Source organism: Tursiops truncatus, chromosome X (genome assembly GCF_011762595.2).
Source record: "Tursiops truncatus isolate mTurTru1 chromosome X, mTurTru1.mat.Y, whole genome shotgun sequence".
In the NCBI taxonomy this organism is placed as follows: domain Eukaryota; kingdom Metazoa; phylum Chordata; class Mammalia; order Artiodactyla; family Delphinidae; genus Tursiops; species Tursiops truncatus.
This window is the reverse complement of record NC_047055.1, coordinates 68,370,620-68,383,993: the sequence shown is the minus strand read 5'-3', so window position 1 is coordinate 68,383,993 and position 13,374 is coordinate 68,370,620. Positions and strand designations below refer to the sequence as shown.

The following is a 13,374-nucleotide window of genomic DNA, read 5'->3' as shown; positions in this document are numbered from 1 at the left end:
ATGTGATAAACCACATTAACAAACTGAATGAGAAAAACAGTATAATCATCTCAATAGATGCAGAGAAAGCTTTTGACAAAATTCAACACCCATTTATAATAAACAACTTTCAGAAAGTAGGCATAGAGGGAACTTACCTAAACATAATAAAGGCCATAAATGACAAACCCATAGCCAACATCGTTCTCAATGGTGAAAAACTGAAACCATTTCCTCTAAGATCAGGATTAAGACAAGGTTGTCCACTCTCACCACTATTACTCAACAGAGTTTTGGAAGTTTTAGCCACAGTAGTCAGAAAAGAAAAAGAAATAAAAGGAATGAAATTTGGAAAAGAAGAAGTAAAGCTTTCACTGTTTGCAGATGACATGATGCTATACATAGAGAATCCTAAAGACACTAACAGAAACCTACTAGAGCTAATCAATGAATTTGGTAAAGTAGCAGGATACAACATTAATGAACAAAAATCTCTTGCATTCCTATACACTAAGGATGGAAAATCGAAAAGAGAAATTATGGAATCACTCCCATTTACCATTGCAACAAAAAGAATAAAATGCCTAGGAATAAAACTACTTAAGGAGACAAAAGACCTGTATGCAGAAAACTATGAGACACTGGTGAAAGAAACTAAAGATGATACAAACAGATGAAGAGATATACCATGTTTTTGGATTTGAAGAATCAACATTGTGAAAATGACTCTACTACCCAATGCAATCTACAGATTCAATGCAATTCCTATCAAACTACCAATGGCAGTTTTCAGAGAACTAGAACAAAAAATTTCACAATTTGTATGGAAACACAAAAGACCCAAAATAGCCAAAGCAATCTTGAGAGAGAAAAACGGATGTGGAAGAATCAGGCTCCATGACTTCAGACTATACTACAAAGCTACATTAATCAAGACAGTATGGTACTGGTACAAAAACAGAAATATAGATCAATGCAACAGGATAGAAAGCCCAACGATAAACCCATACAGGTATGGACACCTTATTTTTGATAATGGAGGAATTAATATAAAATGGAGAAAAGACAGTCTCTTCAATAAGTTGTGCTGGGAGAACTGGACAGCTACATGTGAAAGAATGAAATTAGAACACTCCCTAACACCATACACAAAAATAAACTCAAAATGGATTGAAGACCTAAATGTAACGCCAGACTCTATAAAACTCTTATAGGAAAACTTAGGCAGAACACTCTATAACATAAATCACAGCAATATCCTTTTTGACTCACCTCCTAGAGAAATTGAAATAAAAACGAAAACAGACAAATGGGACCTAATGAAACTTAAAAGCTTTTGCACAGCTAAGAAAACCATAAACAAGACGAAAAGACAACAGTCAGAATGGGAGAAATATTTGCAAATGAAGCAACTGACAAAGGATTAATCTCCAAAATTTACAAGCAGCTAATTCAGCTTAATATGAAAAAAAACAAACAACCCAATCCAAAAATGGGCATAAGACCTAAATAGACATTTCTCCAAAGAAGATATACAGATTGCCAACAAACACATGAAAGGATGCTCATCACTAATCATTAGAGATATGGAAATCCAAACTACAATGAGGTATCACCTCACACCAGTCAGAATGGCCATCATCAAAATATCTACAAACAAAAATGCTGGAAAGGGTGTGGAGAAAAGGGAACCCTCTTGCACTGTTGGTGGGAATGTAAATTGATACAGCCACTATGGAGAACAGTATTGAGGTTCCTTAAAAATCTAAAATAGAACTACCATATGACCCAGCAATCCCACTATTTGGCACATACCCTGAGAAAACCATAATTCAAAAAGAGCCAGGTACCATAATGTTCATTGCAGCTCTGTTTACAATAGCCAGGACATCAAGCAACCTAAGTGTCCATTGACAGATGAATGGATAAAGAACATGTGGCACATATATACAATGGAATATTACTCAGCCATAAAAAGAAATGAAATTGAGTTTGTTGTAGTGAGGTGGACGGATCTAAAGACTGTCACACAGAGTGAAGTAAGTCAGAAAGGGAAAAATAAATACCATATGCTAACACATATATATGGAATCTAAAAAAAAAAAAATGTTTTGAAGAACCCAAGGGCAGGACAGGAAAGGAATAAAGACACAGACATAGAGAATGAGCTTGACGACACCAGGAGGGGCAAGGGTAAGCTGGGATGATGTGAGAGAGTGGCGTGGACTTATAATATACTACCAAATGTAAAATAGATAGCTAGTTGGAAGCAGCCGCATAGCACAGGTAGATCAGCTAGGTGCTTTTTGACCACCTACAGGGGTGGTAAAGGGAGGGTGGGAGGGAGACACAAGAGGGTGCAGATATGGGGATATATGTATATGTATAGCTGATTCACTTTGTTATAAAGCAGAAACTAACACACCATTGTAAAGAAATTATTCTCCAATAAAGGTGTTTAAAAAAAAGAAAAAAGAAAGAAAGCTCTAGTGTATGTAATGTTATAAAGGCCATAAATATGAGCATTAAATAAATTTAAGGTACTGAGACTTATAGATGAAAGCAAGAAATGAGAGCTAAATTGCTCATCTTTCACAGTGGAGAATCAGTGGAATAAGCAGAACTGATATTGATAATTCAAGTAATACAGATATAAATGCATTTTTTAGAGTTAATCAGGTAACCACTAAAACAACTTGACATAAGTATTGACAATAGGTAGAAATAACACTGAAATGGCAGATGAGAACAAGTACTAAGAAAAAAAAATGTTGAACTGAAAAAGTTTTATTCATGGTAGGACAAAGTATGTTTGATACAATTTTTTATGTCTTCTTTATCTTTTATCTATTTCTCCTTAAAATAATTTTAGAAACTTTGTTTTCTTGACTATTAATTTTAGGTAATTAAAAATGAAATAAGCTGACTGGTGTAAGATATCACTCTTTTATAACGCAGTAAAATGAGACTTTGCCCACATATACACAAATATACTTTGCTGATCCAAGTATAAGTCATGAATTTTCACAGTTCTAAGGTAAGAAACTGTAATTAATTTAATTATAATCAATTAGTAAACTATATGTCAAGTCAATATTTTGAATATATTGTATTTATGTTTATAGTTTGTCCACACATGAAATTATCTTTGGAGATAATATTACCCATTTAATGTATCTCTTCTCCCTTGTACCTTAAACCAGAGTTCTTCCTTGCCCTCCCCTGGTTCTAAATTACCTCCTCTATTCACCTGCAGAGTAATTTAGGTCCTAATTTCTTCAAATGTGCGTATTCAATTTTACCAGTAAACAAAAGGCCCTCTGGTTACCAATTCCATACCTAGAGAGTAGTTTGAGATTATAAGTAGCAATAATTATTTCTTTATACCTCTTACATGTGCTACAGTATCACTGAGTGTCTACGTGTAGTGCATTAGGATAAGCATTTACCATACCATTTACTAGCATTTGACAACTTTGTGAGCATAGATGTAATTTAGTGAGGTAGACGTAATTTACATACCCATGATAGAAAGCAAGCTCTATGTAGGAAAAATATATATGTTGAAAAAATACTTACTGAATCAAAGAAAGAGCTGAACAGGTGAATTTGAAAGCTCTAGGAAAGCAGAAACTAGGGAAGGAATGTGAACTTCAGGTTTCACGAAGATGGAACTGTGGTTAGCTGCATGGAGTGGACTAATTTTATCCTAGCCCTGCCACTTGAGACAAAAAGATTGTCTTCCTTAGATTCAATTGGAAAAATTCTAGGGATGGACCCAGATGGAACTGACTTGAATCACATGAACACTTCTGTGGCCAGAGATACAACCTCCACTAGAACCAAAATTCTAGGAGTGGAAAGAGGAGCAATTTTCCAAAAAGAAAGGGATATTTGCCAGAAGGGGGAGATATCCTAGGAATACACAATATATATACATAGGGATAGATACTTTACACATGAGAAAATTGGAACTTAGTAAGTTAAATCATTGCCAAATAAATCACACAACTACTAAGTCATGGAGTAAGGTAAGAATCAAGCACAGTTGTTTTCTCACTGTAAAACTCATGGAATTCTGGCAGGGAAAAAGGAGTTAAATAAATTATATATCTACTACTGGATTTTAAAGGAATATACACACACACTCCAATACTCCAGTATACCAGTTTGGTGTACTAGATCCTTCGAGAATCAAAGAATCAGACTAGACCAATCAATTTTAAAGAGAACTAACTGTGAAGGCAAATGGCTTTTGCAATATCCTTTCACTCATGGCTCCTAGGTATACTTTTTGCTGAATAAGTTAGATTGGTAGACACTATTGTTATCCCATTATCTCTACAAGCTATATGGACTCAGATATGAATAAAACCCATTTACTTGATTTACATCTGGGAACATACACATAAGTTTTTTGTATATATAACAGATTTTGGCAAATATATGAGATGGGGGAGGTAAGTGTACACTGCAGTAATAAAAATTTAAAATTAATACACATTCCTTTTTTTTTTTTTTTTTTTTGCGGTACGCGGGCCTCTCACTGTTGTGGCCTCTCTCGTTGTGGAGCACAGGCTCCGGACGCGCACCGCTCCGCAGCATGTGGGATCTTCCCAGACTGGGGCACGAACCCATCGGCAGGCGGACTCTCAACCACTGCGCCATCAGGGAAGCCCACATTCCTATTTTTAAAAAGTCCCTTATACATTTCTGCCACCTCAGGCTCCAGTCTCTTTACATTTTAATGGGCCCTGTTTCTCATTTCTCTCTTGAAATCAAGCAAGCCATTAAAGATGCAAATAGTTATAAAAAAAGCAACTAGAGCAGAAACACATTCCTCCCAATATTTTAAGTAGAATAATCCAATCCTCTTTATTAAGAGGATTTTATTAAGCTCTATAAATAGCTCTCCTATTGATTAAGCTCTCCTTACAAAGCCTTCCCAGAGGCCCAGTTTTTATGTCCATGAGATCTACACACGTGATAAAAGCATAGATTAAGAGGAAGTCTCCCTCCCATCATTATGTCCTTATTCCCTTCCACAAAGGCAACCACCATTACTATGGTCTCATGTACCTTTCCAGAAGAATACAGAATCAATACACAATCAATATGTGATCAAATCCTTTTATATATTTATTTAATTTTACAAAAATGATAGTATAATATAGTTTTCAACATGTTGCTACCTTCACTTAACATTTTACCTTAGAGGTTATTCTTCATTGGTGTATATAGCTGTCTCATAGTGTTTAAGAATGTCTACTGTATTTAGGTCTTCTGCCCATTTTTGGATTGGGTTGTTTGTTTTTCTGTTATTGAGCTGCATGGGCTGCTTGTAAATTTTGGAGATTAATCCTTTTTTGCTTCATTTGCAAATATTTTCTCCCATTCTGAGGGTTGTCTTTTGGTCTTGTTTATGGTTTCCTTTGCTGTGCAAAAACTTTGAAGTTTCATTAGATCTCATTTGTTTATTTTTGTTTTTATTTCCATTTCTCTAGGAGGTGTGTCAAAAAGGATCTTACTGTGATTTATGTCATAGAGTGTTCTGCCTATGTTTTCCTCTAAGAGTTTGATAGTTTCTGGCCTTACATTTAGGTTTTTAATCCATTTTGAGCTTATTTTTGTGTATGGTGTTAGGGAGTGTTCTAATCTCATACTTTTACATGTACCTGTGCAATTTTCCCAGCACAACTTATTAAAGAGGCTGTCCTTTTGTGTTTCCATACAAATTGTGAAATTTTTTGTTCTAGTTCTGCAAAAAATGCCAGTGGTAGTTTGATAGGGATTGCACTGAATCTGTAGATTGCTTTGGGTAGTAGAGTCATTTTCTCAATGTTGATTCTTCCAATCCAAGAACATGGTATATCTCTCCATCTATTTGTATCATCTTTAATTTCTTTCATCAGTGCCTTATAATTTTCTGCATACAGGTCTTTTGTCTCCTTAGGTAGGTTTATTCCTAGATATTTTATCCTTTTTCTGCAATGGTAAATAGGAATGGTTTCTTAATTTCACTTTCAGATTTGTCATGATTAGTGTATAGGAATGCCAGAGATTTCTGGGCATTAATTTTGTGTCCTGCTAATTTACCAAAGAAAATATACAGATTGCCAACAAACACATGAAAGAATGCTCAACATCATTAATCATTAGAGAAATGCAAATCAAAACTACAATGAGATATCATTTCACACCGGTCAGAATGGCCATCATCAAAAAATCTAGAAACACTAAATGCTGGAGAGGGTGTGGAGAAAACAGAACACTCTGGCACTGCTGGTGGGAATATGAATTGGTACAGCCACTATGGAGAACAGTATGGAGGTTCCTTAAGAAACTACAAATGGAACTACCATATGACCCAGCAATGCCACTACTGGGCATATACCCTGAGAAAACCATAATTCAAAAAGAGTCATGTACCAAAATGTTCATTGCAGCTCTATTTACAATAGCCAGGAGATGAAAGCAACCTAAGTGTCCATCATTGGATGAATGGATAAAGAAGATGTGGCACATATATACAATGGAATATTACTCAGCCATAAAAAGAAACGAAATTGAGTTATTTGTAGTGAGGTGGATGGACCTAGAGTCTGTCATACAGAGTGAAGTAAGTCAGAAAGAGAAAGACAAATACCGTATGCTAACACATAAATATGGAATCTAAGGGAAAAAATGTCATGAAGAACCTAGGGGTAGGATGGGAATAAAGACACAGTCCTACTAGAGAATGGACTTGAGGATATGGGGAGGGGGAAGGGTAAGCTGTGACAAAGTGAGAGAGTGGCATGGACATATATACACTACCAAACGTAAAATAGATAGCTAGTGGGAAGCAGCCCCATAGCATAGGGAGACCAGCTCGGTGGTTTGTGACCACCTAGAGGGGTGGGATAGGGAGGGTGGGAGGGAGGGAGATGCAAGAGGGAAGAGATTTGGGAACATATGTATATGCATAACTGATTCACTTTGTTATAAAGCAGAAACTAACACCCATTGTAAAGCAATTATACTCCAATAAAGATGTAAACAATAAAATAAAAATATAAAGTGACAAAAAAAAGAATGTCTACTGTAGAGATGGACTGTAATTATGTAAATAGACCTTACCAATGGACTTGAACATTTTCCCATTATTTCACTGTAACAGTGCTACAGTAAATATCCTTGAGCATGTACTTTTGAAAAAGTATATTTCTAGGATAAATTCCTAGATGAGTTATCCCATTCACATTTAGTAACACAGATATTGAATAATATAATTAACAAATATTTATTGAGCAGCTACCTTGTGCCAGGCACCATTATAAGTGCTTGGGATACATCGATGAACCAGGATCAAAAATCAATGAACATCTATGAACAAAAATCCTTGCTCTCACAAGGCTTATATTCTCCTGTGAAAGGACAATCAACACCATAAATAACAAATAAGTAAATCATATAGTGAGTTAGAAGGTGTTATTTTCTATGGGGGAAAGTCAAAGCTGTATAAGGGAAAATTGTGAGTACATGTAGGAAGCACATACAATTTAACGTAGGGTGGTCAAGGTAGGCCTTATTGAGACAGTGATATTTGAAAGAGGTGAGAGATATTCATGAGGCTATCCAAAGAAGCATTTTCCAGACAAGGAGAGTCAAATGTTATATCTTATTTCACTAACCACATCTGTTTTAGGTTTTCTGTTTTTCTTTTTTCTCCTTATTTATTATACAGTACTTATTTTCTTAGTTTAGTTTTGAATCTTTCTTTTGATAATTTGGAAAATTTGCCTTTTTTCTAGTTGTTACATTTATGAACACAATTTTATTTAATGTTTAATTACTGATTTCTTTAAAAAGTATCTATTGACTTGTTATCATGAGCAATGATAAGAAAAAAATCAGTATCTAATTTTTGTTGATTATACTGTTTTTCATAGGGCATTATTTAAATATATACTTATGTCTGTTACTTACCTTGCCAGATTTTTTGATCCCCAGCTATAAAAGAAATCCCCCTTCTAGTCCCAACTTTTGCTAGTTATATTATGTTCACATTGATAGTGCTCATAAAATTTAAATTGTTTTCTGTTTAACCATATATGTTTGTAATATTAGTCCTATAGTTAAGTTGATTTCATGCTCACCATTGGTGCTTTTGCATTAGATCCTCCATTCATTTTTTTTTTTTGGTGGCCTAAAGTTTATCATTCTCCTAAAAAGGCTCAAGAGAACTCTATTTCTCAAGCTCTTGCATGTTCAAAATATGTGTGAAAAATTTTTGGTGCAGGGAGCAGGAAAAGGATTTGTTATATATGTTGAGTAGGAAAGGTTTGTGACTATACATGTGAAAGATCAAGTTACAGTCTAGTGACTATATTTCTCATTGAACTTCTGGCTAATCAATGATTTGATTTCACTCCTGCTTCTGATTTGCCATTTAGCTCTCAGAGTTTGCAAAAGCCTTAGAAGGCAAAATTAAAAAAAGAAACTTGAATAAAAAGTCTTAATATTAGAAAATAGAACATTTGCCTACTTCACTATGTAAATTAGAAACCAATAACCAACATTAAAATAATAGTTAAATTGTGTTCTCATACATTGGAATACTGCATGATCATTAATAATTAAGCTTTTAAAATGTAAATTAAAGTTCAGGAAAACACTAATGCTATAATGGTAAGTTTTGTTTTTTTTTTTTAAAGCAGGATACAAAATTGTATGCTTGTTAACAGTTAAAGTGGGGTTTGGAAGAAAGTATTAATTAGTATTATAATTAATTCTTCTCTGCTACATTTACTACTTTTTCATTTATAAAATAAATATTACAGAGGATAATACTTGTAAAGTGCTTAGAACAGTGTCTGGCACACAGAAATAGTACAATATAAGGTGTTTACTAAAAATTAGTTAATTCATATGTGTATGTATTTTGGCAACGAAAGAGCATGATTAAAGGTTACTTACAACAGACCGATGTTCCTCTAGTTCTCCTTCGGGTCCCTCTTCCTGGACAGGGTACTAAAGTTTTTGCAAAATATACCAAAACCAGAACACCTGAACTTCAGCAACCTCATGGCAAGGAATGCTTTTTCATCTCTAATAAGCTTCACCCTTTCATCCTCTGCTTTTCTGTCCTCCAGACCTCTCATTCATTGTCCTTACCTTCCTTTCCCCCTCCTATGTCCTCTCCAGTCCTTTTCCTTCTCCCTTGCCAAGCCCATTCCAATTTGTCCCTGGCCTTGTCCAAACAGGGCTCTGGCCCCACCTCTCCCTCTCCAGCATTCTGTTAACCCTCTCCCCTCCAGCTAGTCAGGACATTCACTGCTCCATGAGCCTGGAAGACCTCTATTCCCCTTTCCTTGAAGAACACATCACTGCTTGTCCCTCTCTTTCCTTCTTCCCCTCCCTCTTTTCTTCTCCTTTGTCACATTACCACCCCTCTCAACCACTCCATGAACTCCCTCCTTCACTTATTTCTAATGGTGGAAACCAGGGCCTCACTGTGATTTTCATGGAGTCTAGGTAGTTTTACCTTCTTGGTACCTTTTTCTCTATGATATTCATATACACATAAACGAATAATATTTTACATCTCTTTTGGTATAAGACAAAAATAATCTAGGACAGATTATTATGTATACATTGTTATTATTATAATATTCATTTTCTTCTGATTTTAAAACAAATCAGAACATCATTGTAGACTCTTAAAAGTGTAGTGGGGGCTTCCCTGGTGGCACAGTGGTTGAGAGTCTGCTTGCCGATGCAGGGAACACGGGTTCGTGCCCTGGTCCGGGAAGATCTCACGTGCCACGGAGTGGCTGGGCCCGTGAGCCATGGCCGCTGAGCCTGCGCGTCCGGAGCCTGTGCTCCGCAACGGGAGAGGCCACAACAGTGAGATGCCCGCATATCGCAAAAAAAAAAAAAAAAAAAAGTGTAGTGGCCCTAGGAACAGTGCATACTATACCCAAAGGATAAACCTGATCTGCTAATAACTCCCAACCAAATCCTCCACCTGGTACTTGAAGGGACAAGGCCATATCCTTAACTCCAATACCCTCAGAAGAAACACAGTGTTTAACATTTGTATTAACTTTATTTTAGAATGAACAAACATAAGGAAAAAGCTTAACTAATCATGTAATTTCCATAAAAGAGAGGAACATTCCAGAAAAGAAAATGCATACTTTAACCCCACTTTGCAGAAGTACATGGCACAATTTATGGATTTAGAGAAAATTGTTTTAACTATACCTCACTGATAAAAAATAATACAGCTGGGTTTCTGAGTAGATCACTATATCACATAAAATACAGGAGCCTATAAACAACAGTCAATAACAATAAATGTAGTTTTGCTACAAATGTTTTATTCTTATGCTAGTAGTTTCTCAAATTACAAATCAAGTGCATTTTAGTATAACTTGCTGCATTTCTATAACAACGAGTTGAAGGCACAGTTAGTGCAAACAGAATAAAGCCCATTCACCAAGAAGGCTGGGGAACAGAGGCACGCTTTGCTTTTTCCAGGAAAAAAAAAATCTCCAAACACATATATCTCAGTTACCAGTTCTGGTAATTTTTCATGGCTAGAAACTAACAGCAACCTGACAAAAGCCATGAATTCACAATACCAAGGTTTACATATGCTTAGAGAATTCACTGCCTTCTACATTTCTTTAAAAAGTTTACACTACTGGAGTGCTAGATGGAATGCGTTGTTAAATATATTTGGACAAAAAAAATTTTAAAAATAAATTAAATATATATTTGGACATAGTTTTATACTGAGAGTACCAGGAAGAGACAACACTTTAAGACTGTAAGTAACTTATGGTTAAGTTTTGGTTACTGTAAACACAGGCAGACTCTTAACCTGGGGGCCCACACACACCAACCTCCCTGCTTCAGCTATCAATATCTTCTTCCTGGGGGTCCAGGCTTTGGCCTTTAGCACCCTCAACAGCAGCCAACCCATTCTCATGAGTGACTTTGTCATAAGCCAGCTCATTACATTCCCTGATCACCCCCTCTTGCTTGGTCTCAAGTGCTTTTCCTGTGAAATACAGCACAGCTCTAGGGATGACAAACGTGCGCAAACTGTGAGCAATGAAGACGTCTTCCTCATCTTCATCGGCATCCATACCCCACCGGAGAGCACTGAAGAAGTTGAAGAAGGACTCTCGGGGAAATTCCTGGGTCACTGTGCGCAACAGTCCCCAAAACCTGTGCCTCTGCTTCTTCAGGACCGTTTGCACAGTGACGTTCCTTCCCTCATTCCAGATTATCTTGCAGTCTATGCCATGCTCCACCGCAGATCCCCTAAACGGGTGGGGGTCAGAGTAATGGAGCTTAGACTTGACCGTATAAGTTTTGGTCAGCACCTCATTTGTGAAGTAGTCGTTGGGTTCAAAGTGAAATTCCAGAGTGAAGGCGAGCGGCTCGTCGGGTTTTGAAAACTTGACTTTCACGTCTCGCAAGAGCTTCAGAATGGGCTCGTCATATTTCTGAATCAATGGAGAGATCTCCTCGACGTTCTTTAAAACTGTGAGCCAGAAATCAGGGATCCCTGTAGGCTCCTCTTTCTCTTCATCCACATTATGTCCCTCAATTCCTCCATACTCCCCAAACACCTCCTCCACATCCTTGAAATCTTCCTCGCAATATTCCTCCAAGTCCTCATACTCCGGATTCTCCTCCAGACCCTGCATCTGAGCATTAGAATAATCTTCCACCTCATTATAATCATTGTCCTCGGCCTTGGACTTCACCTCACACTCCTCTTTCATGGGCTTGTAGAGTGCATTGATGATCTGGTGTCTCTTTTCCAATAAGGGCCAATAGATGCCAGCAAATTTCCTCTCGATGGAATGAAATTCCCTCAGGTACTTGGCATCTAGGCCTGCGGATTTGGCCTGAAGATTTTTGAGAGCGTACACTCGGTGCTTAACTGCCAGAGGCAGGCTCTCAGTAAAGCTCTCGTCTAAGGAGTACCCCATCAAGGCCTGTGGAGAGGATTCGGCTGCCACCGCGCCGATTAATGGGCCTTCTTCACCGGCTGCACCCTGTTCCCCAAGCCCTTCCATCATTAGCTTTTTCACAGGAAAAGACTCACCAAAGTGGAGTAGACGGCAGTTGGTTGAGACGTGGGCACCGGTGGGGGCTAAGATGGAGGCAGAAACGGAAGCGGTTGAGGCTGCTGCGGAAGCTGGACTGAGGGGGAGGAAGCAGAAGAGGGGCAGGCGGGTACAATACTGGAGCAAGCCTAAGGCTGCAGCCAGAGCAGCCCACTAAATGACCTTTCTCACTAGCTGCCTAAGCAAAAGGAGGAGGTGCCTCAAGCCCATTTCTCAGAGGATGACCCTCTAAACTTGTTTTGCTTCAAAGCTCACCTTATTTGCTAGGTAGCTGTGATTGACAAGCTCTTGTCCAATGAACGACTAGATCCATCACATTTCCAGCCCCCCCCCCCCTGCTTCCCAGCGGTAAGGCTCCAAAATTTCTAGACTGGAGGGGTTGAGAACAATCTAGTAGAGGAGGAGCAGATTGAGACTAACCTAAATCTTAAGTAAACCTGAGAAAACTTTATCTTAGAAAACCAAAAAGTACAGGCTAGGGGAGTTGTTAAGAGTCCTGAAACGTGACTTCCAAGTCTCTCTTATATGGAAAATTAATAGATCTAATACGGATGACCACTAATTGAGTGTTGTTCAATAATCTTTTCTAAAATGTACATGCTTTCTTTTTATCCCATGTTTAACGAGTATTACAGTTAAAAAAATTCCAAAAGAGCTCAAGGTTGCAGCTATAATGTCAACTGATTACAAAAACAAACAAATAGGAATGTCTTTAGCCCATTGAGATTATTACATTATTTTATCTCCTACTGTAAGGACACATGTGCAGGGCGGGAGGGGGGAGAGTCTTTTATATTCAAATACACGAAGAAGAGAGAAGGGGGTAAAACATTAAAATATTAACAATGAAGATCTTTAAGCAATGTTGACTCCCCAGAGATTTCTTTTATTTTCTAATTTTGGATTTTCAGAATCTCTATGAAGAGTGTACATTCTTTTAAAGTTGTATCAACTCTGATAACATTTACTAGGGAAGAGTGAGATGAGATGGAATGGGGGTAAAGGAGGGCCTATGGTGACCAGTGCCCACAATTATATGTATGACTAGTTAACACTTAACACCTGAATTATCAGTATCCCAGAATACTACTGCTGAATTGCAAATTTCCCTCCCTCCATGCTGGCTGTTTTGGAGGTAAAACAAAAAGATACTCAAATGTGAAGTAATATTCCTAAAAGCAAAACATTTGCCTTGAAATTCTGAATAAATTGGAAATATTCAATGACTTGGCACTAGGGAAAAAGTTAAAGACATAAAAATGTA

At 37.3% G+C, this 13,374-nt stretch overlaps 1 protein-coding gene across 1 annotated transcript; it reads right to left on the bottom strand.

Annotated features, from left to right (window-relative positions):
- Nucleotides 1-10,105: 10,105 nt before the first annotated feature.
- On the bottom strand, nucleotides 10,106-12,281 carry LOC101330567 (nucleosome assembly protein 1-like 2). Its single transcript, XM_004330182.4, has one exon. The coding sequence runs from the start codon at nucleotides 12,060-12,062 to the stop codon at nucleotides 10,881-10,883; it is 1,182 nt and encodes a 393-aa protein (XP_004330230.2). The 5' UTR covers nucleotides 12,063-12,281; the 3' UTR covers nucleotides 10,106-10,880.
- Nucleotides 12,282-13,374: the final 1,093 nt, after the last annotated feature.